The 27,218-nt window shown below is 31.8% G+C and overlaps 3 protein-coding genes across 5 annotated transcripts in view; 1 reads left to right on the forward strand and 2 right to left on the reverse strand.

The window, feature by feature from the left end:
* LOC131841614 (UTP--glucose-1-phosphate uridylyltransferase) overlaps window positions 1-12,909 on the reverse strand; it is a 31,293-nt gene extending 18,384 nt beyond the window's left edge. Inside the window, exons 1-2 of one of the 3 annotated variants that reach the window (XM_059189938.1) lie at window positions 12,820-12,909; window positions 11,333-11,359 (exon numbers count right to left, since the gene is read on the reverse strand). In XM_059189938.1, the coding sequence (XP_059045921.1) occupies window positions 11,333-11,359; window positions 12,820-12,849 (57 nt within the window). In that variant the 5' untranslated portion in view covers window positions 12,850-12,909. Of the gene's footprint in view, window positions 1-10,004; window positions 10,097-11,332; window positions 11,360-12,819 lie in introns of those variants that run through there. The other 2 variants (XM_059189936.1, XM_059189937.1) reach the window with 2 other exon arrangements.
* A 3,414-nt stretch (window positions 12,910-16,323) lies between these two features.
* Window positions 16,324-19,118, reverse strand: LOC131841623 (uncharacterized). The gene is made up of 3 exons (XM_059189949.1): window positions 18,839-19,118; window positions 17,586-17,750; window positions 16,324-16,642 (listed from the first exon to the last, which is right to left on the reverse strand). The coding sequence occupies exons 1-3, from the start codon at window positions 18,896-18,898 to the stop codon at window positions 16,628-16,630; spliced, it is 240 nt and encodes a 79-aa protein (XP_059045932.1). The 5' UTR covers window positions 18,899-19,118; the 3' UTR covers window positions 16,324-16,627.
* Window positions 19,119-21,273: 2,155 nt separating this feature from the next.
* LOC131841612 (ATP synthase subunit b, mitochondrial) lies at window positions 21,274-24,824 on the forward strand. The gene is made up of 5 exons (XM_059189934.1): window positions 21,274-21,385; window positions 22,173-22,314; window positions 23,039-23,237; window positions 23,865-24,053; window positions 24,593-24,824. Exons 1-5 carry the CDS (start codon window positions 21,358-21,360, stop codon window positions 24,767-24,769), a joined length of 735 nt encoding a protein of 244 aa, XP_059045917.1. The 5' UTR covers window positions 21,274-21,357; the 3' UTR covers window positions 24,770-24,824.
* Window positions 24,825-27,218: the final 2,394 nt, after the last annotated feature.

Raw genomic sequence — 27,218 nt, forward strand, 5'->3', positions numbered from 1 at the left:
ATAATTTTTTGGAACAAAATAAAAAAAAAAAACTTCTCAAAGTGATAAGAATTGAAGGCAAATGGAGCGTATACACGTACGGTATAAACCAGAGTGATATACTCTGATTTACGGCAATGAATAATTGCCAGATTGCCATCTTGTTTTCCCCACAAATTTTGGGCAAATTTGTCCTAAGACTCAGGTTTACGTTATTATCATTACGGTTTAATTTTTTTTATGTGGAGAAGAACTGAAAAAAAAAGTCAACGGGTCCAATTTTATTATGTTATTATATTAATGTTTTTTTAGACTTCCATTAAAGTAAACGAATAAACAGCCATGACACCAACATTAAAAATTTTTCATTCCACAAATCCGCCTACACATTTGTTCCCGATATTACCATCACCACAAAACTCCCGTAAACTTGAAGGAGACTACCACCTATATTTCACTCTACAAATCCGCCTATACAATTGTTCCCCAAATTATCATCGCCAGAAAACTCCCATAAACTTGGATAAGACCTCCTACTGGCATCACTGATTGTAGATCAGGTTGAATAGAGACAATCATTAGGTTTAGTTTATTGAACAATAAACTTCAAGGTAAGTGCATCCATACATACCTATGTATACCATACCTAAGGCAATAAGGATAAGAAAACAACTGAACGTTTTTATTTTTAAAATCACTAGTATCCTGACGACTTAGGCGTAATACCGGTTAGTCAGGAAGAGAAACACCTCAATGCCTACAATATTCACAATTACCTATCTCTTATTTGTTTTTATAATAATATAAACACTTCAACTTTTTCGCTCCAAAACTCCCGCTGCTTACGTTCAATCATCCGTCATCCACTTGTCAATGTCACATAGATTACTTTGGCTCTGGCCTCTGACGTTCCGTTTCAGGTTACATGATTATTGACTTTACCATTTTTAATTAATGGTGCGTCACACGATAGTTAACAGTCGGCCATCCTGCAATAGTGTCTGGCCCAGACACATAGGTAACTGATGAGCGTAGTCATGCTTATCAAAGGATATAGTGTCTACAGGATCATATAACAAATACTAAATTAAATAAACTAAAGATATACATTACTTTCATAACATTGACTATCTTAGTATACTGTCAAAGGTTTACAATCTAAAATCAATACTAACAGAGCTAAGTTTCGGCATGCATTCAGAAATGCACAAAATATAACATAACATATATTAATTTACATAATCCAAATCACCCAAAAACATGAACAACCTTTTAGAGTAACAAACAATTATTTGGCGGTGATTGACTTCTATGATTCAGACTGTAACATATCACCATCACAATGTAAGTTTCCGATCTTATGAACATTGCATTTTTTTTTATACCTCCAAAATAGAACTTGTCATTTCTCGTCATGAATATTTTAACGGATAAATTTAACATATCACATTACAAAAGGTAAAACTTAATTACCTACATATATAGAGAAAAAAATATAAAGGGAAAGTAATATTCTCGTGACATAAAATTAGAACAAAATCGCTGCCTGCCTTCACCTAACCAATAGAAAATAACAGGTCAATATTATTCAAGTGGTTCTAATACCCTCAATACTACTACTACTATTTTACTTCGACGATACTCTTGATTTACCAGAGAATTATTTTAATATAACATAATTCATTGAATTTCAGTTATGATTTACTTAATAATACCATCAGCTCACTGGTCAAGTAATCTATTGCACCCTTTGAACCCTGTACATTTAGGGGACTATAAATGATTGTAGATACTGATCTCAATTTTCTTTACAACACCAGTTTAACATAAACCAAAACCCACTGTTCCAGATTAATGTGAAATAGAAATAATCTTTATTCAAATAAACTCAACACAAGCACCCTTGAGTAGTCAAGTTTTTTTAATCTATCGCTCATTCGGAACGCATTTTCATCACAAGAAGAATAAACGAGAAACCTGTTTTGCTCCTTTAAATAAATATTGATTTACTTATATTTAATTAACAACAAGGATTAGGCATGCGGCAATCGACATAAAAACCGCTACGCACTTAATCTCCGTTCAATCAGACAACATTGACAGCGCTATGAATTTCAAGTTCTAAAAAAACACTGATTTATAAATGATGACATTTATAAATTCTTCAATTTTATAATAAGCCTTTTTTTTTTTTTTTTACAAAGAAAATATTTTATGACACATTTGATTTCTTTTTCTGGCAAATTGAGTACAGACTCCGGGAGTCCGTTGCAAAACCCTGCGCAATCTCCATAAAACGAATTACCAACTTTCGTTAAACGAACGTGAGTTTAGTAAGCCTACTATTCACTTTATATTTAATCGATGGTATTCGTAGCCACTTCGGCCATCCAACGTTATCGAAGGGCCTCATTCGATATTATCATAACAGTTAACATCGGGTAATATAATAAAATTAAAATCATATAAAATTTAGTTTGAGATAATTTACATACTTAAAATATGAAAGTTGCCACTGACAACTACACATTACATTTCAACATCATGAATTCAGTCTTTGTTATATTTTCCCGCCTTAAGTTGTATCACTTAATTTTTCACACCAGGTACTAGTCAGCATCTCTGCAAACACGGCTGCCTAGCTAATTAGTGAAATACCTGTTAAAACAAAACATTAAAAAAATGCCACCGCTTGCCCACTATGAGCTACGGTCTCAACAGATCTGGATTTTATTAGACTCAGCCACCGCTTGCCCGCACAAGGAGCTACGGCCTCAAACTGGTCAAATTCTCATTAGACTCAGCCACCGCTTGCCCACACAAGGAGCTACGGCCTCAAACTGGTCAGATTCTCATTAGACTCAGCCACCGCTTGCCGCCACAAGGAACTACGGCCTCCAACTGAAACACATCAAATATTTAACAACTGGTCATTTTCTCAATGAGGCATTCACCGCTTGCGCACGCAAGGAGTTACGGCCTCCAACTAGTCATATTCTTTATGGTACTATGCTATTTTTACTTCAGCCTCAAGTGCTCTACATTGCAACTCAACTATGGGTTATATGCACTCCCATCAAATTTTACTATTACTTTTTATTCTATTACATTTCTTTAAGAACTGGATTTCCTGGTTCCATTTTACTATTTCTCCAACGCTTTAAAGGACTTTATAACATTTAATCATAAGTTAATTCAATTTAATTATGTACCAAATTCGAATTATATATCTGGTTGATATATATCTATCAATTTCTGAACGAACTTGCAATATATTACTACCACATACCCTACTCCTATTATTATCTACCAAATCTTGAGTAGCATCAACAAAAAGCGAGTCGTTCGTTGTACGTCGCAAAGAGCACACGCGGATCCCCATTTTCTCCGTGAACTAACGTATACGGAACCATCAGCCGCGATCTCAGCGCAATCATCTCATCAGTATATCATCAAATCTAAATCACCATCATTTACCTTAAAATACATAAATCGTATTCATAGTCATATGATTATTATATTAATCTCATAATTTCATCGAAGTATTGCAAATCATTTTTCATTGTCATATTATCACCCGCCCGTTCTATTAGCCATTTTGCTCATAATTCAGCTTGTCATCGATTGTAACTCATCATTGTATCACTAGCATTCCTTAATCTTTCAGATCTATTCGTTCATGTACAACTCTTCACCTTCTTATTTACCGACTATTTTCCATCGAGGTGTATCAAATTTTACCTTGTGATCGTCCTTACTACAATCTTGCAGTGTAACTATCTTGTACACCTCGAGCGCTTTATTCATAATATTTCTAAAGTGTCTGTATACGGTGTCTGGGTTCTATAAATTAGCACCTCTTCTAATTTCCCATTAATTACAACACATTTTCTAAAATATTCTGCGTATTCGGCTGTAACTTTCTGCTTACTAGCAGACCATGTTATCAAGCCATTAGTTGTATTTAAATTCCAGACACATAAAATCAGTTCTGAAAGGATTAATTTCAATTTAAACTATTTAGTTAGTACAATAGTCAATCCGATTTCTCCAAAGCGCGTTCAGCCACACATACAAGTGCATATAGGTGCTCAGACTAATCTATGGAATCAAATGCCCAGCATTTGATTGCGTTGATCATTACTTATAAAAATTTTAACTTCCGTCGTCGTCAAAGACAACGCTTTAAATTTAATTCAATCTTATTTATCTGATGAATATCAACCAAATATTTGAAAACAACATCACCGTTATTATTATAAACTTCCAATATCTCTACACCTGTAATTTTGTACAATTCAACATTAAAACACCCTCACTTATTTAATACATCCGTTCTCGTATGCTATGCAAGTGACAACATCAATTCTTATATGTTGATAAGTTCACTATTAAAAGCCTTAGTTAACACTTTTATTTTACTTCAACTCAACAATTATGTCAAAAGTTACAATGGTCTAAATACAACACATCCAATCTCATATTCAAGTCAATTGAGTCAACATGTATACCAACAATTCTTACATGCTCGTTAATTTAGCATTAAACGCTTCGATTATTCTCTTTTTTTTTTTCACCAATTAAAATCTTAATAGATACAATATCTCAAGATTTAACAAAGGTTAACTAGAAATTAATAAAATTGGCAAAACCATCTACAACAGTAATTTAAAACTGTAAACTGTAATCCTTAACAATATTTAACTTTCTTATATCTTAACTTTCATTTATATCCTCTAGTAACTTTTCTTATATATTCCTGGGATTAAATTGACAGATATAGCTTTACTTCCACAACTTATATTCTCTCTCATTTTATTTGCATTGGATATAAAGGTTTCTTAAAACAGTTATAGGTTCAATATGACCCTTTCAACTTAAATCTAGTATACCCATGTACACTTTTCAAAACTAATGCTCATACATTTAACAACAATCAATTGTCCTTTTGTTTTTTTTTCTTTTAACTACATGTGCTTCTTAAATTTGTATTCACTATAATACAATTATAATTAAAGAACAATGGCTCAGCTCGCAAACATTTTCTCAACAAATAATTCTCTATAACATGTAAAACTTACAACTTAGACCATGCAGTATTTATTTTTCATTCTACATATATGCTATTCGTAAAGTAGTTTATTATCCATCAGTAAACCATATAAAAATCTCATAAATTACGCCAGTATCCATATTCATAAACCAGCTCGTCCATACTGACTATCCACGTCTCTCTCTCTCTCTCTATGGAAGTTTGCATCCAGTCTTTTCCTGCTGTTTCCTTTTTTTTTTCTTATGTCATCTGCTTATCTTTTTTTCTGCTGTCCTACTTTTCTTTTGTCTGTCGTCTCTGCCATTTTCTTATATATATATATATATATATATTCTTTGGCTATCACTGGTCTCTTGGCTTATAAATTTTTCATTTCATTATATGGCGTCATACAATCCAATCAATCACAATACTATTTAAATGTTAAATAGGCATTACTATATGTATTTATACCTGTACATATGATACAATCTTCTTTTGAATCATTGCTATTTATATATTTTTTTCTTCTATAAATTATACTGACACTGTGCTTGTGAATCACTGTTCATCCCAACGGATACCAACATATCACTTTCAATCTAAGTTACATTTGCAGTGATTAACTTGTGTTCACAAGATATTGAGGATTTTTCCTATTCTTCTTTTTTTTTTTACTTATATATTTCTGTCATAGCTATACCGAAATCGCCATGCACTGTCCTCTACAGTACAGTAGATTCACAGAAGATAATTGGAAGCTTGGCACAGTATAGGAGTGCTATCTTCATAAAACCGACTAACTTCAGTCTCATCCTCTTTGGTAACAAAGTTATATTAAATAAAACAAACCACATGCTTATAAAGGCATAGCATAAAATACCAACAATCAGGAATTCTCATAAATATATAATGGTTGTATAGAATAGGAACCAATTTCTGGAATGGAAAGCAAGCAAAGCAATTAATGGAAAGTTATGCAGCCTATTAATAACCACATTACCAAGGTCATCAGCAAAATTTTCTAGAATATCCATATCTCTTTACTTTCCTAACAATCTTGTCTCTGTGTCTCATAATTTTCCTCTATAATAATCTTAAAGCTTATGTACTTTGAATATCTTAACATTGTCTCCCACAGAGACTATTTAATAATAACTAATTAATATACAGAAACTTCATTAGTCAAATCATAAAATATTTTATAATCCTGTAGTATACAAATACATAAAAGGTAAGTTACATAAACCTAAAAATAGTATCCAATTTTTCCTTTCTCCTCTATTTCACCATATCACAGTTTACATGTATTCACTTAATTCTCTCCCATCTGTCCATACCTATATATAACAAAAGAGTGCTATGCACTCATTTATTTCCATTTTCCTGCCATAATATCTGAATTATAAAGTTTTTTATCCAAATTTCACAATTCTAGACCACACTGTTTGACACAATCCATGTGCTAACTTCAAGATGAGTATTTGTTTTTTTTCTTTATTATCTGTACATCACAAATATATAATACAATTTGAATTTAAACAATTATGATTTCCTCCTTGGTTCACATTTCAATTCCAATACAGATTTAACAATGAATCTGTCCACTTTATTGTTTCTTAGTACTGTCATTCTACAAATGACACTAAATAATAAAACTCAATGGATAACTTAAGCTCAGATCCTTGCAGCAAATCTTCAGTTCATTAGCTTATGCAGTACACAAGATTGGACAATATAGCAATACATTGCAATATATTACAGTAGTCTATTTTCATTATTGTGATAACAATTGTCTTATATTCATATTATAAAATCATGACATTTTGTGCAATTTACTGTATGGAGAGTTATAACTCATCAAAAGCCAAATACTCTCACTGTTGCGACTCAATATATATATCCAAACATTCTGTATGTACACAAATATTAACTTATTTCCAAAAACTTTTATTCATATTCATAACACTAATAGTAAATTTAAAGACAAGCTTGTTGCTCAAGTATTGTTTAGAAAATTCAACAGATTTCTTGTACAATCAATAATACAATCTCTTGATTTTGCTTGCCAACAACATTCATTTCTGGCTTTACCAAAAGCCTTTCTTTGGGTTAAAAGACAACTTCATAGTTTACAAAACTGAACCATGTAAGAATAGTCTTACCTGTAATCTATCACTTTCTAAAATGTCACATATTAATTGGGTGCTTATAAATTCCAACAATCACTAAACATTGTCTCAAATGACAAATGTACATAGCTACAGGTACCTGTACAGGACCTTTAAGTACCTTTATTGATCAACAATGGCTGCTAAGGGCCATTCTAATGAATTTCAAGAGAGCATCAAAGAAGTGAACCAATTGCTCAAACATATAATACATTCAATATGAGCATACATATAATATATAATTCCAACATAATATGACACCTTTGAGGAATTGGATATCATCTCTAGGTGCTTTTTCAACACATTAATAATCAATATCATATGATTATGATAACCTTGAGGATCCTAATAGATCTCAATTGGATTTTATACTAATTAATAATTAAATAAGGAACTATTAATAATAATAGTTTACAGTTATTCGGTTTTTAACATTGGAGTTTACTACCAATTGTTAGCCATTGCTATATATATATACATATATATATATATATATACATTTATAAAATTCAAAACACAGCAAGAAATAAATATAATAATTGTACTATCAGAGTTAAGTACTATTTTCACTGAGAGCTTCACAGCTAATCATGAGATAGCATCTAAAATGTCTTTAATATGTAATATTATGAAATATAACATGTTATGTAGCTTGTATCAGTTTATGTCAACAATATACTGTGTCTATCTATATTAATATGCTTTATTAATTCATTAATAAACACATATCAAAGTATCAACCAATATAATATATATATGACAGTATCTCAATTTGGGAATATAACCACAATCAAGACATATACCTGGACTATGCCAGTGATTGTCATTTATCTGAAATGGGATCATCAAACATATATGTGTACCTATGTAAAGAAATAATAACAATTCTTCAATTCAATTCACATAGAACAAACACACAAAGCTGAACAGTAAGTTTGACTAATTTACTGTGAATTAGCAACAAACTCAGCAATACCATTACACTGTTTATATGTATAACATGGTATGTGTTCTCATGTTCAACCTGTATGTCAACATAGTTAATGTAACTGTTTCTAATCTGTTGATATCCTATCATACTCTATCATAGGCATTAATAACATAACAATAGTTACTCTGTATTTTAAACTAATTAGATATCCATGTTGTTTTATACTTAATGTATTCATAATACTTCTTTCTTAGGTATATTGTATACCTCAATATCGTGCCACATGTCATGTCATTACTCTCGCAAGTTATCGTACATACTAAATCTATTTAATATGTAGAAAGCAATTCATCCAAAAGTTCAATAAAACAAGTGAGATACTGCGTTTAATGGTATGCGTGTTATTAACGTAAATTCACTTACCACAACTTCTAGTCAGAATTACCTTACGGTCGAATTTGTAGGCGGGATTGGTACCGCTTCTGAACTTTTAAAATCACTAGTATCCTGACGACTTAGGCGTAATACCGGTTAGTCAGGAAGAGAAACACCTCAATGCCTACAATATTCACAATTACCTATCTCTTATTTGTTTTTATAATAATATAAACACTTCAACTTTTTCGCTCCAAAACTCCCGCTGCTTACGTTCAATCATCCGTCATCCACTTGTCAATGTCACATAGATTACTTTGGCTCTGGCCTCTGACGTTCCGTTTCAGGTTACATGATTATTGACTTTACCATTTTTAATTAATGGTGCGTCACACGATAGTTAACATTATGAATAATATATATGTCATCCATACTAATTAATGCGAAAGTATTTGTCTGTTTATTACAATATCACGATTTTCAATATCACGATCACAATATCACGATCTTTTTTTCGAACCATTCTAATACATCCCCGATCAATCCCTCGTACAATTCAAATGGGGATCGAAATTACGACGGCCTGAATCAAATTTCGAATCCCTAGCGGTGCCCTCAGACTAAATTCGTATCCATCAGGCAGGAATTAGACGTCAACCGCTCCATAAGTTCTTCTGCGGATTTGGTGTCTCCTACGCTCGCCCCCAATCGTCCGGTGAAGCTGTAAAAGCTAGCGGCCAAACGCATTAGAGCAGTTCGAAAAAAATGTTGTTGGCGGTAGCTAGCCTTTACAGCTTCACGGGACGAATAAAAGCGAGTGCAGAGAGCACTTTAAAATCGCGAGTACTGTTTTTTTTTATTATCAGTATAGCTGTATGAGTTTTATCACAATTTAGATTTTTTAATTCCTAATCATAAATGTAAGAAAATGGTAAAAAATATATAAAAAATACAATGTGGTGGTGTGCTGTGGTGATCAGTTAACACTTAGGGGTATCAAAAATAGTTTACTACTTTTAATATATAGTAGTAGTTATTATCTACTCATATACATATATATTTACACTGTCCTAAATTATCACCCTTCTACCAAAACCCCTATTTATAATATAATGATAAATTTACACAGAAAATCGATTTTTTAGTTTGCCGAATCAACTAGTATTGACTATAAAAAACTGTGCAATATTATATGCATAAAATGATATTAAAACACATGTGTTTTAACAAAACTGTATGACATATATTACTAAAGAATAGCAAAAATAATTAACAATTATAACAAAACTATGAAGAGTATGGATAAAGAAAAGTTACTAAATATAGTGTGTTTAGAAAACTCTATAACATATATGACTAAAGAATAGCAAAAATAATTAACAATTATAACAAAACTGTATGAATTTACAAAGAAATATCACCAAAAAAATAATGAGTTTACAAAACTGTACGACATGTATTACTAAAGAAAAGTTACTAAAAAAATAATTAACAATTAATGTAAACATAACACTACCTTATTGAGCAAATCCATTTTACAATTGAATATCACAACACTGCCACCGTTCTGTCAGCGGTAGGAAATAGTGCGCACGCGCAGACGTCGCGACAACTTTAAATGAGAATATTATTGTTGTACGCGACTAAATGATGATAACATATCAGGCACCGGTCGGCCTCTGAACTGCCGAGTAACCTAGCTATTATTTCCATAGCCACATTAATTGCTGTGGTATTTTTTTTTCTATTATAATGACTTATAGTTTTTTTTTAAACTATGACAGTGGCATACAATCATACAGCCCATTTGATCGTAAACGGTTACCGCAGCTTATGACCCCTGAATCACCAGGTATCACGTGCGCGTTGCCCTGTGTTAGCTCTATGGTAGAGTACGAATTCCCCTCCTGCCGATCCCCCAGCCAATTCAAACGGGAATCGAAATTACGACGGCCTGAGCTCAGGTTCGAACTAGCAGTGCCATCAGACTAAAGTCGTATCCGTCAGGCGTAAGTTGGCTTTCAGCCGCTCCATAAGTCCTTCCTTTGGTTTGTAGTGCCATGTACACTCGCCCCCCATTGTCCTGTGAAGCTGTAAAGGCCAGCTGCGGCCAACAGCATTAGAGTAGTCCGAAAAAAAAACATCTGTCTCGCATCGAAATTACAAGGTGAGAAAGAAGGCATATCACCTTAGTCCTCAAAAATGGCGAAACTATGATGATACCATCAACATCACGCAAGAACGTAACGTCCGACGTGCTGTTCATGTATATAGGCGATGACTGCCTCTTATCATAAGGCGGGCCATTAGGTTGTTTATCACCCTTACTAATATTATAAATGCAAAGTAAACCTGTCTGTCCGTCGCGCTTTCTTAATAAAACTACTGAACCGATATAAATAAAATTATTCCTCACTCATAATGATAGAGAATGCCATCAGGCATTAAGTCCGCCATGTATACATTTTTGTGTGCAAAAAAAAAAAATTATAAATGCAAAAGTACCTTTGTTAGTCTGTCTGTCGTGCTTTCATGGCAAAGCTTCTAAACCAATTTAAACCAAATTTGGTACAAAGATAGTGTAGACCCTTAGAACAAACATAGGGTACTTTTTAATGCGAAAGGGTTGTAAGGGGTTGTAAGGGAAGATGAAAGGTGGTAGGGAAGTATCATTATCTTTAAAGCTAGAAGCTAGAATCTTTTTTACTGATGATAGAATGTTTTTTATGATGGTATGGTGTTCTCACCCTCTCTAACTGTTTGAACTAATGAAGTATATACCTTATACCATTGTCATAAAGATTAATTCAATTAAATAACATAATACAAGTGCAAAGTACTTACCGCAGGTCGCAGTCTGTTGTTACACTCCTGTAATTTTTTAATATCTAATGTTAGTACACAAGTATTAGTAGTTAGCAACAAACACAATAAAATTAAAGCCAAATAAAGTCAGATATTAATATGTTGTTTTAACACAATTTATTATACAAACTTTATTTAAATATTAGGAATACACTTTTTAAAATATTATACAACATCCTAATATTCTAAAAATATAAAATAAAAATACTTTAAGGCAATCATATATTAGAAATAAATATGAAAAGTATGTTTATTCCAAGTCAACCTATTTATCTATATTTATTTATTTTAATGTGGGATAAGCCTCTTCCGCCAAAATAATAAATAACTTCTTAACTACTCATCACATTTCCAAATTCAAAATTAAAACAACAACAGGAAACAACTTCATAATACAACATAGACAATTAATACTATAAAGTAGACACCTGTGCACATAAAGCTATTGCTGCACAATTCACTGAACAAATAACCACTATGGTATATACAATTCATGTGGTATTATTATTCATTAATTTTGTCTATGTTTTTTGATAACTATTTTTTTTACTTTTCAATTATCTTAATTACTGTAGCACAGGAAATATTGATAAACTGCTGATACCATATTTTTCTCTCTATTCAAATGTACAGTCCCTACATACAGATTTAATGAATAAAAAAATATCTATGTTAAGTGCTACACCAGATATGAGAATAATATATTTTACCATGTAAGTATATGCAACAAAAACCATAGGTATAATATGTATAAGTGTTGGTGTTATATTCAACTCTAAAATTCATCAATTTTCACATCTACATACAGTATCTGTGCTTGTTATGGTTTGCTTTAATATTAAAACTCAATTGAACATCCATCCTAACAAGCTAAGCCAGAGAAAAATACTTCAGTTCTTAAGTGCCTATAAGAATCAATTCACTTTCAGTATTTTTACTGACTGTGGATAAATGTATAAAAACTCAGGTACTACCTCCTATGTATTCAGCTATTAATTTATTTTGCATTTCAGCCGTTTAAATAAAATAATAACGAAGTTAATTTGCATTATTATCTATGTTGTGTCTGTGTAATTAATACCGGAATTGCAAAAAAGACAGTATTCATAAACAAGTGTTTTTATATAGATTGTAAGAAGCAATTGAGTACCTATATTTATATTGTATATTTTTCTTTAAACTTATTATAAAAAAAAATAAAAATTGTTGATGGTGTTATAAAATTAAATCAGTAAATAATATCACGTGATAACATTGCTTATAAAATACGCATAATGAGTGATCTTAAAATTTTACTTAAGTGTTTATTTGTGACTTTAAACTTTTTTGACCCTAAATTGACCTCCAAACCTCAGTAAGGTCAGTTTGTATTAGTTTGGCGTCGCTTATCGTTCAAGCAGCCGATTACGCGGCTTGAACGGCGCGGGTCAATAGTAATAATGATAATACTGTTTCTCATAACTCACCTTCTTATCGGCTTCTCTAGAGTCGGACATAATTAGATTTATCTACAATAATTTAAAAATATATCCCTATAATAAAATACTAAATATCACAAACTCTAACTACAAAAATAAGTCATTCAATCAATCATACGTCAATCAATAATATTCTGACAGAAATCAGGTGATTGTCAAATTAATTCTGAAAGGCTTTATTACATTATACAATATTTTGGCAAAAATTACCTATATTTATAAAACAATTTTCTTTCTTGTTACATGGAGTTCACTCGGAGATATTACTTAACAATGTGTATATAATAAAGTGCCAAAATTCATACACTCTGAAGGATTTGAGTAAATCTATTTAAGTACGTAGTCTCGTGAGTCTTTAATATTCTGCCCTAAATCACAGATGTCAATAGATTTAGGAAAGAAAATTACTATCTGAAATTATAATTTATTCAGTTTGTATTAATAAACTATGTAATAGAAAAGTTTTTATCAGTCAAATAAATTATTACTTACAATACTAATATTTCACTAGACGGCAAAGCGCTTTATTTTATCATTTAATCACAATGGCCAAACTAACCTGATCTCATGCTCATCTTATCATCCTCCACTGGTGCCCCGACAGCGTAAAGCTTTAGCGTAGCGGGTGCACCATTCCATTATCATTCATTCAAAATTCAAAGATCATTTATTCATGTAGGACATATTAGCCGCTTATAAACATCAAATTTTTTACATTATAATTTTATTTTTTTCCCTACCGTCCAGTTCAGTATATAGATCCAATTGAGAAGAACTGGCAAGAAACTCAATTGAATTATTCTTTTTAAACCAGTTTATTTACAATGTATATTTATATTAATTGTGATGGGAAATCATAGACAATTTTACAATAAATAGACATGTATTTTAATATTAACAACAATTTACATAGTAACATCGATCAAGGCCTGGAGTTGTACCAACATCCAGTAGATAGAACACTTATATAGAAGTTATTGTATAATAGTAAAATAGTTATATAGTTACAAGTCTTAACTAATCAGTACACATCTTAGATAATTTGGTACAGTGGCTTAAATTGTTAAAATATACATAGTTTAGTTAGATATACTCAAATAAATTATTCAATTTGAAACTACATTAACAGAGTGTAAGCTTGAACACTTCAATCTGGTGCTCTATTCTTTATAATGTTGAATTTTCCAGAAAGAGCACTGGATGAAAAGCTTTCACTCTGTATATGCTAGTACACATTTTAAATAATTTGGTACAGTGGCTTAAATTGATAAAATATAGTATAGTAAGATATACTCAATTAAATTATAAGGTGAACCACATATCAGAGTGTAAGCTTGAGCACTAGTCCTTTCAATGTTTACATTTTCCAGAATGAGTACTGGGTGAAAAGTTTTCACTCTGTATATGCCATCTTACAGTAGTAGAGGACAAAAAAGGCGCCAATGCCTCAAAAAAAATCGACCTTGTTCATAGAAGCTCTTAGAAATTTGTTACTTTTAGAAATGTTAAAGTTAAAGGTAGTCCTGCTTCATATGACACAAGCTTGTGTCCAATACTCGTCCCACTCAATACTATGTACTATAGTACAATCATTCCATAACAACTTCCCTTCACTTGAAAATATATGATTATAGAATATATTCAAAATAGTCTCCTATAATTACAATAACATATATACAACATGTAACACAATTATAACAATATTTCAAAGTAGTCCATATTTACTAAATAGCAAATGAATTGATCAAGCTTTAATTAAAAATAAACCTATTTATTTCTATAATTATGGTTGTATCGTGAAAAATAAATTGTAGCATAATTGGGAATATAATAATCTATATATCTATACATATAAATAAAGTTGAAGTATCTATTATATTGAAATAACCGTATTTTACTACATGCATATGAATATAAATACGGTACATATACCAAAACAACTTTTTTTTACAATTTTTGTCTGTCTGTCTGTCTGTTTGTTTGTTCCGGCTAATCTCTGAAATGACTGGTCCTAGACCTGGATTTTGTCGGGACTTTTTATGGCAGGTAGCTGCTGTAAGAAGGAGTAACTTAGGCTACTTTTATTTTTGAAAAAATCTTTTGTTATAGAAAAATAAAGTTGCCGTCCACGCGAACGAAGTCGCGGTTACACCTAGTACATAATATATAGAATATATAACTTCATTAATTATTACAGAAAATACACATAATTATAATCTGTAAAATCAAGGTGAAATTATAAAATTGAATTTATATAACACATATAAATATAATATAATTTTGAACTAGAATGTATAACAAATTGGTTTACATGTTGTATAGTATATAAATACATCAAAACATCGAATTCAACAACATAGAAGTACAATATCTTAATAACACTTAAATTACACAATTACTACAAGATTATAGTTGTTATTTTGTTATACACATTTATCTAAAAATAGTGTAAAGCAAAGTCGCTGTTTTCGTTTGTTTATATCTCCGATTGTAGCATAGTGTGGGGACAGTTTCATTAACGTTTCGTTTCACTCTTAAAAGTTGCCGCTATTTATAAATTAAGACTTAGTATTTGAGCTGTACCACATTTGTAATATATTAAATCATTAATAACTGTATTAACTTAAATGTAGCAATTGTTAAATGTAAAATTAATAACTGTCACCCGCACCATGCTACAGCGCACAGACTATAAGTAATCAGATAGTAATCTAAAGGATTTTAACTAATTATTACTAAATAATAAAGATTCAAGCGATATTGATATGGTTTACTATCTTTTGGAGATATTTTCTGGAGGTTTATTTGGAAAACATACACTATGCACTTTAGCGAAACTTTAGTATTCTTTTGGAGAATTTGTTCTATGTGTTTATGTGACAAAACATACATGTGTGTCTAGGTAACAGAAGAGAATCACTAGTTAGTTTTATATACATAAAATTGATGTTTTTTTTAAGATAAAATATGAATATATTGCATATTTTGTTTGCGACAACAACAAGAAACAATATGTAATATTATGTAACATTAATACTGTTAACTTTTGTAGAATTTCTTCCAGAATCCTTATATAATGTGGATGAAGGGAAAGGGGGAAGATGATAAAAAGATGGATGGATTGTTGGAAAGGTGTATAAAAGGAAAGTAAGTTCAGATATGATAGCTGATAGGAATCAGTGGAAGATACTGCGATGACCTGATGTAATGGAATAAAGGGATAGCAATGGATGGAATGCTTGTATTTATAATACATGGGTATTCTTACACTATGTCTACCATATACAGTATGCACAGGGGCAAAGAAGTGATGGATTGAAAATTATTACATAAATTATATGAATAATATATGAGTATTGGTACATGATAACATCATATACATTCTGCACCAGAGCAGAGCAGAAATGGGGTGCAAATTATTACACAAGGACAATTGTTTTAAACTAATATAAAATAATAATAATTAGAATAGCTCAGGATACTTCACACAGCGTCATCTATTCCCAAGCAAGGCAGAGCTAGTGTTGTGGGTACTAGACAACTGATATAAATACGTAGATATTTTTTTGTATACATAGAAAACACGTAAACCGATACAAACAATAATACTCATGAATACAAAAGTTTGTACCGTGCGAGAAATCGAACCCGCGTATGATAGTGATATACATTTGTATGGAAGAGGAAAGATAGACACTAATTCCATGGTGAAGTGCAACAAATCAAATTAAGGAACTTAATTCTTATATCTATATTTTTCAGCTTTGGTTTGGCTTTCGGCCGGAGGAGCCTCATCTCATCCAGATGTCCACTGAAAAAAGAAGTTTGTTTATAGAATAGAATAGAACAGAATTTATTAACTGGTTTTACGCAGTAATGACACTAATGGCATACAAGGAACAATTTACATACATTACAAAACAGAGTCAATGTGGAACACAACTCAGCACAATGCTGGAAACATAGTTTCCAGTGCTGATATTAATTTGAACCAACAGTAGGAACGCACACAAATTACACATAAAAATATTAAGTAAAATTAAAATAGTTAAGTATTAATATATACATTATGAATTAACTCAGAAGCTTCTAGTTAACAACCCAGCAAAAAGATTAAAAAGATCAAATATCCTTGAGCTGGATGAAAGATTTCTAGCTAGCTGAAACATAGGGACCTTGTCAAAGGATAGAGATCCTCCCACGCCTACTACCAACAACTCACCTGCTTATAATACCAGTACTGATTGCAGATACCTAACTACCAAAAAAAAAGTATTATTATAGCATAGGATGGGAGGCGATTGTTGGTAATGTGGCCTTTTTTTTTATTTTTTTATTAAATACAAATTTCCGTGCCTTCTTTTAATTTACTTTAATATTATTATATTTCTTTAATTTCCACTTTTGTACAACTCCAGAGGAGCCTCCAGCAGAGATGTTACAATTTGCCTAACAGTGGCACTGAGGCAGACCTTATCTGTCTGGACCAGAACCATCGCTGGCCAGCCATTAATTGCAAATCTTTGCTGTTTTTTAATAATAAAAAAATAAAAATAAAATATATCCAGCCTATGTATTAACATTTATGTATATTTATGTATAAAGTACATATTGGCCAAAGACTGATGTCAGAAAAATGATATTAGCAATATTTATTCTAATTATCTTTTTAGAATTGCTTTTTTGTTAAATTTGTCTAATGTAATTTCACCAAATTTTCAATTTGAAAGAGAATAGCAATTTTAACACCTCACCTTCAAGTTAGCACCACCCTGCTCTCGCAGCTCCTGTTCCCGTCTATCCATTTCCTCTTCCCTTAGCTTCATCTTCCTCAGGCGTTCAGGATCTTTAACTCCTCGCTTTGCCTGCTCTGCCTGCCTGCGCTCAGCTGCCTCAACTTGCTGACGACGCCTTGTTTCCTAATAACAATAATAGGACTTATCAGAAAATCATTGGTGGATGGTGAAGTCTGTGAAGACACCAGGCGACTTCTGTGCTATTGGGAAGACCTTGGCTAGCTACATTTCTCGGCTTTACACATACAAAGGTCCAGATAAGAGGCTCAGTGTGGAAAATGGAATCCAACTTACATTACATTACATTATTACAAAATGCCTTGTCTTCATCCCAAAATATCAATAAATCTGATTATAGCCATAAGGTTGATGACAGATTGAAAAATTAAAAAAAAATCTTCCCATTAATTCATTGATGAATTGATTGTAATGTGGACTGATAGCTCCATTGCTAGCAATGTACCATGTCAGGTTGACCTTCATGAGGTTTCCATCCCTGGAAACCATCACAATGGCCTAACTGACCTGACCTCAATTCATCTTATCACCCGCCAGTGTAAACTGTTAGTGCAGGTGGGTGCACCATTCCATTGTCATCTATAAAAAAAATTACCCATAGATGGTTAGTAATAACCATCGCCCATGTGCATGGGGAACAGCACTACAGACCAGTTATACCACTAAATTTCCGGTGAATTTGTCCGATGGGCTATCTGATTTGCCATTTTTCAGAGGGCTGAGTATCATGCCCCTAACCTGTAATTCCGGGGGGAAGGGCATTGTTAGGAATGTGGACTGATGGTCCCATTGCTAACAATGTACCATGTCAGGTTGACCTCCACACGCTTCCCCCTGGAAACCATTGTGATAAATTCCCGGTGAATTTATCACGATGGGCTAACTGACCTGACATCATATCAGCCTCCACTGGCGCCCTGCCAGTGTAAACCGTTAGTGCAGGCGGGTGCATCATTCCATTATTATCCACTAAAAAAAAAGCCTGTAATTCCACTGACTCAGCTCATCCTTCAACGCTGCCACTCCAAAGGACAATGTCATGCTTAATAACCTGTAATTTCACTGCAAAGCAAGCGGTCGACATAGATGTGACTGAAGTACCCACTTAATAAATTAAATTTATGAAAAATTTAAACAATTACATAAAAAAAAATTACTTTAATTGCAATATACAATGTGTTTTAGCAACTTACAGCGTCAGGTGTCAAAATATCCGTAGCAGATGGTCTACAACAGGACGTAAATATACCCATTTTCAAAATAAACTTTACTTAATTATACATCAGTGAGTTCTTTCTATACCACCACAAGGAACACAATTTAAATAAAGTCACAAAGGTACGCGCAAAATGTATTATGCGTATTACTACGTGTATTATTTCGTAACTATATTCGGATTTATAGGTACATAGTTTTGTTTTTCTGTTGACGATTTTTGAAGTTTTGACATTTCCATTTTGACAATATCTACTTTTCTCATTTTTTATAATAGTGTTGTACGCAACTATTCATTCAATTTAACTGGTACACGTCAGTCGAGTCGAGTCTATGCGTTTATACATTTAAGCAAATACATTTATAATGCATGACTAAATAAAATAAATACTAGTTTATCAGAATAATAAACGAAGAACATACATAGACTTTAATAGAAGCAAATATCAACTAAACTAATAGAGCAAATTACAATTTACAAAATGGACCACTGTATATCTAATACAATGTTCAATATTAATCAATAATATTAATTATTATTTTGTAACCACATTAAAGAACAATAAGCTTTAAAGGTACATATAATATAATAATAAAACATCATATCTAGACCAGATTGCGATCGTTACTTTCGCACAAGCGCACTTCAGTCTAGAAATTTTATGGATATGTTTGATTTGCTACCAATATGATAGGTACATTTAGTTTGACTATGTAATGTCCATGAACTTACTTCACCTTAATTATTTGTTTGTTTTAACAATGCACAAACGATATTTATAAAAAATTGCATTACTTTCAGAACACTTATTACGCCAGTAGTCGGCATAAAACTGAATAAGTAAAAGTTACATAATAATATTTACTTATAAACCTACACTGAATAAATTGTTTGATAGAATCTTAATAATATGAATCAAAAAGCGTGTGTATCATTAATATGCAAGTTATTACAATAAATAAATATTGTAATAAATCCATATAACATGCATGATGCGTAAAAGAATCAAAATAATTATAATTCAATTTTTTTTTGGTAACGTATTTAATTACGTATCATTTTTAAACAACATATTTACATACTCAACAATTAATTCACAACAACATGCTCTTTTAGTCATCTTTAATAATAAACTGAGTTCACCTACCATTTGGTATCTTATTGAATTAGGATTGGCCATGATAAGGTGATTATTACAAACAACTTCAAATGATGAAATGAAGCTGCTCTCAGTAGTAACTTACTTATTTCCGTTAGTAACAGGTAAGTAAAAAAACTATGAAATCTGCAAATACAGTTAGATCAGTATCCGACAGAATACGACATAAAACTGACTCATAAATAGATCAATACAATTCGCGAACGTAGCGCAAGTGCAAAACTTTATTTATTATATATTGATATGTTAGCACACGTAGGGTTACCTATATCATCATCATAAACACAAACTGCATACCGTAGATAAATTTAATAGTAGAGTAGGTATCTTTTTCACAACCCAAAGTTGTTATTATTTATATTTTTATATGTGTATACAAATTCGGGAAGTTGGTGCTATAATATATCTATTATTTTGTTCCTCTTATAATTCTTCTTCGATTACTTCACATTCATTTTACAGTATCGCTTGGGAACGTTTTTTTTGTAATTGTTCCATTGAAAACCATGAATATTTATAAATTATCTAAGTTTTATTAATTAATATGCTTCTTGTCCGTAATAAGCTGTAACGTGTATAGTATAATAAGCTATCATTTTCACTAGATTTTTTATTTTATAAGAATGTATCTCATTATATATTTGAAAATAAATTAAAAATAAAGTAATTTAAAAACAATAATCACCTGTATTATTGTTATTATTTTACTTTATTAATCGAAATACAGCACAAGCAACGTAGAAAGTGGCTACATTGGTGAAATGATCATCACAGTGTGTTAATATCTCAGCTTTTTTAGTTAAATACATATAGTTTCATAACCACTGGTTTATTTTTTTTTATTTTCTGATAGCTGTGACCACTATTTATATCCTGCTTTCAGTTTATCGTCGACTTTTGGGAGACCCATATATGTTTAAATCTTATATTATTTTATTCAACCATCGAGTCAACCTACTTCTAATTGATCAGAGTTTAATTACAGACTACATTTTAATATATTTTAGATCAATTATAGATTATACGAACTCTGTAAAGTACATCGCTGATCCTAGTGTTGCTAATTTTGTTTGATTCTTCAAATCTACTACCAGTTTTCTCCTTATCGGATCATTTTCATATATTATATTTACTCATTAATTTATATAGATTAAAAAGATTATGCTTTATAATAAAATCTAGTACTTACTAAGGTTTAACTTTTTAAAGGAGAATAATATTTTCTATAATCAAATATACTCAAGTTTTTGTGTTTGGCAACACTGCTACTTCGCCAATTTATCTGACTTATTGTAGTCAGTCGTATTTTAGAATTAAATTAATTTCTGCTTTACAAAATGTTATCGCGAGCAGCTTTACGTGCAGGTAAATTTAGTTTGCTATATATTTGTTTTACACATCCATATTTTTGGGTAACATTTTATATTTCTTAGATAAACCTTAACCTACACGGTTCAAGTTTATGTAATCGCTGCGCTCCAGTCAAAGGTATATTTTTGAAAAAAATAGTATAAATTTCTTTATATATGTAAAATTGAAGTTATACCTTTCAAATTGACAATTACTTATAAATTTTTACGTACATCTCGTAGTCTTTTAAAAGTAAAATTTAATAAACTGGTATTAGAATAAAAATAAGAAATTACTTTAGTCTTATCTTTTATCTAATGCCTATTGGATAAAATACAATGTTTTTAGTTAAATCTTTGCAACTTAGAGTATCTGTAAGTTTCAGTTTATAATAAAATTACTAAATAACCTTGACAAATCATTCTACGTCGTCTAGTCTTAAACTATATTAGAGGTTGGACTTAACAACAGATATATGTATATAAATGCAATTTTTTTTGGCAAAAAGTGCATTTATGCATGTCTAATATGTATATATAATGGTAATAATAATAACTCTGTACAATTTACACATCTGCCATCCCCCTATAGGGGTGAACATTATGCGTATGTATACATTATTAAACGTAGAGAAAAATTGTAAAAATTGTTATTTCTATGTATGTACCGTATTTATATTCAAAAGCATGTAGTAAGAAATAGTTATTTCAATATTACAAACAGACACTCCAATTTTTTTTATATATGTATCAATTTACTATCTATTTATTGTGTATAACAAAACAACTATTTTACATTACAGTCGCTGCCCGCCAGTCCACGTCTACGGCGTTGGTGGCGCGGGGCTCCGCCACCGAGTCCGGTGTACGAGATGAGAAGAATTTCCCTCGCCCAGTGAGGGGGGAACCTGGCAAAGTCAGGCTTGGATTTCTCCCTGAAGAATGGTATAAATTGCACTTTACACAATTACAAAAATATTACTTTTCTACACCTCTGTGTATAAGCTATAAGTGTGTGAAATTTCATACTCCTCTGCTCATGTAATTTGTTTAAAAAGGTTTTTGCTTCACATGTAATGTGAAATTCTCTAGTCACTGTTTTGATACCATACTCCTTTGAAACGTTTACTGATTCTTATGAAAGTTTGTGTCCATATCAGGTAGATATCGGAGAAGCATCTATTCTTCATACCCCTCAATAATAAGGGTGACCCAGCTCTAATATTTTTTTATTTGTGGACTAATTGTTTTACTTCATCTTCAAATTCAATATTTCTGTTAGTTTATATGGCAATATGTCCATTATAACTTTTTATCAAACAATTCTAATATGTACCCTACATATTTGTTTAATATCATCGTCATCATTATCATCAGCCTGTGTATCTACTGTTGGATATAGGCCTTTCCAAAAGACTTCCACCATGTGCGCTCTTCTGCCTTCTGCATCCATCCACTCCTGGCCACCTTCATAATGTCGTCGGTCCATATTGAAGGATGGTGCCCGACATTCCCTCGACCCATACATGGCCTTCACTCCATAACTTTTCTTCCCCATCTATCATTGCTGTCTCTGCTGATATGCCCGGCCCACTGCCACTTCAGCTGACATATTTTGTCTTTGAGCTATGTCAGAGAGAGTATTAATATATAGATTATCAATTTCCAGGTTCCAATTTTTCCACTCAAAGACCGGTGTGACCGGCCCGTACACATTTGGAGTTGGTCTCGCTACATATCTGTACAGTAAAGAGATCTATGTGCTGGAACATGAGTACTACACCGGTCTGTCTCTATTGGTGATGGTCTACTTTGCTGCCAAGAAGTTTGGACCCAGCCTCGGTGCTTGGTTGGACAAGGAAGTTGATGTAAGTCAGGGTTTCTTTAGCACTGATTAATAGGTTAAAACCTTTAATAAAAAAAGTCAGTTTACCTTTAAGAATTTAGCCTCTTACAAAGAAATAAGATATCAACATAATAAAAACTTAAAATAGAAAAATCTGTGTTTACTATTAAGAACTTAGCCGCCTGCAAAGAAATAAATAAAATAACAATATAGAAAAAAAATATGACATTTTCTTACCTTATGTCACTTGTATAATACATTCTTTCATTTTTTGTTTTTTTACCAATTTCGGGAAAAGCAAAAGATCTCAGCCTGTAGAGCCATTATCTTCAGCAGTATTCTCATAGCTTAAGCCACTTTTATAAATTATATAGTTTAAAGTTTTTTTGTATTCCATTTTTACCATCTTAGGGTAAAGCAAAAGGACTGGACCCATACAGCCATTGTCTTCTGTAGTATTCTCATAGATTGTGCTCTCATATCTCTTAGTTTGGAACTATAGGCGCTGTGTGTATTGTTCAGAGAAATTAAATTATTTTGCGTTTGTTTTAGACATCCATAACAGTCCCAACAACCAGTAGACTGTTCAATGACCAATAGTGGCTGTTCTTATAAATTGATGTTGTATTTCATGCTTGTTATGTTATAGACTATAGAAAAGGAATGGAACGCAGGCCGTCAGCAGACCGTCACAGATCTGCAGGCTTTGATTGAAGAGGAGAAGAAGGCCCAGTGGCGCGCTCAAGGCCAGGAGCTGCTGATTGAAGCCAAGAAAGAAAATATTCTCTTACAACTGGAAGCAGCATACAGAGAGCGTGCGATTAACGCTTACAATGAAGTGAGTAACCATAGATACAAAGAAACCTAATTAATATTATAAACGCGAAAGTTTGTATGTATAGACGGAAGGTTGTTACTTCTGCACAAAAAAACTACTGAATTGTCTTTGATAATAATTTACAGTAGCTTATATTATAAGTAATAATTTACAGTAGTATATAGCTTAGCTTATAAGTCAGAATAACACAGGCTGCAATTTTCATATGGAGGAAACCGTGGGCACATATACTTATCTATATTCAAATTAAGGTTATTTAGCACTTAGACATTTATGAATAGTCATTTCTTTGTTTTAGTCGAAGAGTGAACCAGCCAAAATTTTTGTTGGTTGAATTTTATGCATACGCGTGTTTTACATTTTTAAGTTGATTACGAACTACTACTAGCACTAATTCTTTAGAGTCCAAATATTAAATACACAAGAAGATTAATAGTTCCACAATAATACCAACTAGAAATAATCTATATTAGAATAAAACTTAATATGAGCAGTAGCATTTTTTTTATTCTATCACTCATTCCACCATTCTTTTGCAGGTCAAGCGTCGTCTTGACTATCAGCTGGAAAAGTCAAACGTGGAGCGTCGCCTCTCGCAAAAGCACATGGTTGAATGGATCGTCTCCAACGTGACCAAGGCCATCACCCCCGACCAGGAGAAGCAGACCCTGGACCGCTGCATCGCGGACCTGGGAGCGCTGGCTGCCAGGAAGTGAACACATACGACAGCAACCATTTAGTAATTTATAATAATGTAATATAATGATATAAATCATGTTCTATGTTTATTTGGATTTTATTTAGGACCCACGACATCGTCTGTGTTAAATCTTTATTCATTAGCTGATCCAGCAAACGTTTTGCCATATAAATTAATATCGCTATTATAAAGTAGGGGTTGGTGATAGAAGGGAGAAAATTTAGGGTTGTATGAATTTTTATTGTGACATTACAAAAAATAAAAATAAATGTTAGGTGTGGACAACCCTTATTACTTAGGGGTATGAAAAATAGTAGTCGATTCTCAAACCTACTGAATATGCATATAAAATTTACTAAAAATCGTTCAAGCCGTTTCGGAGGAGTATGGTAAGGTAACCAACTTTGTGATTGTGACACGAGAATTTTATATATAAGATAAAGTTGTACTATTTATTTAGCATGAGATACAGACAGACAGAGATTATATAGTCAACAATTGTGTTTTTATGAAATTAATCTAAAAAATCTTAATTAGTATGATATATCAAACTCACTGATCAGTAATAGCAAATAATTATTTGGCAATTCTTTTGTGAACTCCCGCGATACAGGTTCGCCTAGTGCGGGGTCCAATGTATAATAAATTTTGTAATATTTGTACGTTATTTGCATAAAGAATAAAATACAGATGCTCTGTATTTATAATTGGTGAGTAAATAATTTATCTATCTAAATATTAAAAAAAAGAAACAACCAAATAGTTACAGAATGTTTATTACATAATACAATAAAATAAGCCGGACAACGGTTCATGATTTACTTAAAGACTTATTACAATATCATGTACACATGTTGTATAAACGAAACTGCCTTAAACAGTTCAAGATATTGCAAACATTTTATTGATATTACAACTGCGTCAATATTTTCCTAAATTCATATATAAATCTACATATATGATATTGTAATACACCCCTAATTAACGGACAGCAGTGGTCCATAGTTAAAGCTTTGTCTCGATTGCAGTAGGCTGAGGTTGAAGCTACGAAATGGAAATGGTAAAAAAAACTGGCCATATAACAGCGTCATCTCAAAGTACAAAGTACAGAGATATAATAATAATCTCAGGACAATTCACACAGCGCTATCTAGTCCCAAGTTAAGCCAGTTAAAGTTTGTGTTATGGGTACTAGACAACTTATACAATTACATATTTTTTTGGTAAATAAATACATAGATAACACCCAAATCGATACAATCATACTCAAGAATACAAATGTTTGTGTCGTGCGAGGAATGGAACCCGATACCATTGGAAGTACGGCGCTGTGCTAAACCGCTTGACATCAGACTAATTAAATTTAATTTAACAGAATCATTACTGAATATATTTATATATATAAATATATTTAATTAGTTTTCTGTAAGATTTTTAATATATTGAACCATATTCAAGAATACTAAAATAATTTCGTTGGAATGTGGATTCCACGGTTTCTCTCACTCAGCCTATCATTTTCACTCTAAATCAAACAGTAATTCAAATTCTCTATGTACTTTAATGAAATAAATTACATATTTATAATTTGTTATACATGTAACCAGGGGCGGATTGTGAATTTGTGGGGCCCTGAGTTAAATCTACTTAGGGGCCTACCTATATATTACTCAACTAAAAAAATACACTGACCAAAAACAAGCGACCAGAAATTCCCCATTCATTTCGATAGACGTGCATGGGTTGATTGATCTCAGGGTTGCCAACCTTATGATAGATTTTTAAAGATTCTAGATATTTTCTTATATTTTTAATATCGTTTCAGTGGGGACTGGGGGCCCTGGGCTGCAGCCCAAAAAGCCTTTAGATAGATCCACCCCTGCATATAACTTTATAACGACTTGTTTGTTCGTAAATTACATTATCATAAAAGTGTTACGATTCTCTTTAAAAATCTTGAAATCCTGTCAAAATTAATATACTCCAACACAGTTTTATAAGTCCTATTATTTTTTCTTTCATATGTGATTTTTTATAAACAAAAGTCTTCAGACGAGCCGTATGCAATCGACATTGTAAGACTTAAAGGATAAGTGATTAGTTTTTAATTCACGCATTAATATATAAAAAGTTTAATTTGTGGCAGTATATTACAATATAATGTGTTATTGGTCATTGTAATGATCTTGTTTTAATATTTTTAAACAACATTTGTTGTTTATCATAGACAATATATAATACGGTTATTTTTAACTCAAGCACATTTTGTTGCACTAAATGCCCAATCAAATAGGGATACATTTAGTATGGGATCATCACAGAATTACATCGATTGCAAAAGGAATCATCATGAACGGCGATTCGTTCTGTTGTAATGATGGATAATTTTGTGCAACAAAATAAACTAATGCAAAACTTTTTGGAGTAGATTAAAAAAATATATATTAAATTCTGCCCGTTATTGA

This window comes from Achroia grisella, unplaced genomic scaffold (assembly GCF_030625045.1).
Source record: "Achroia grisella isolate CSIRO2021 unplaced genomic scaffold, CSIRO_AGI_Agris_v1 utg18504, whole genome shotgun sequence".
Taxonomy (NCBI): Eukaryota; Metazoa; Arthropoda; class Insecta; order Lepidoptera; family Pyralidae; genus Achroia; species Achroia grisella.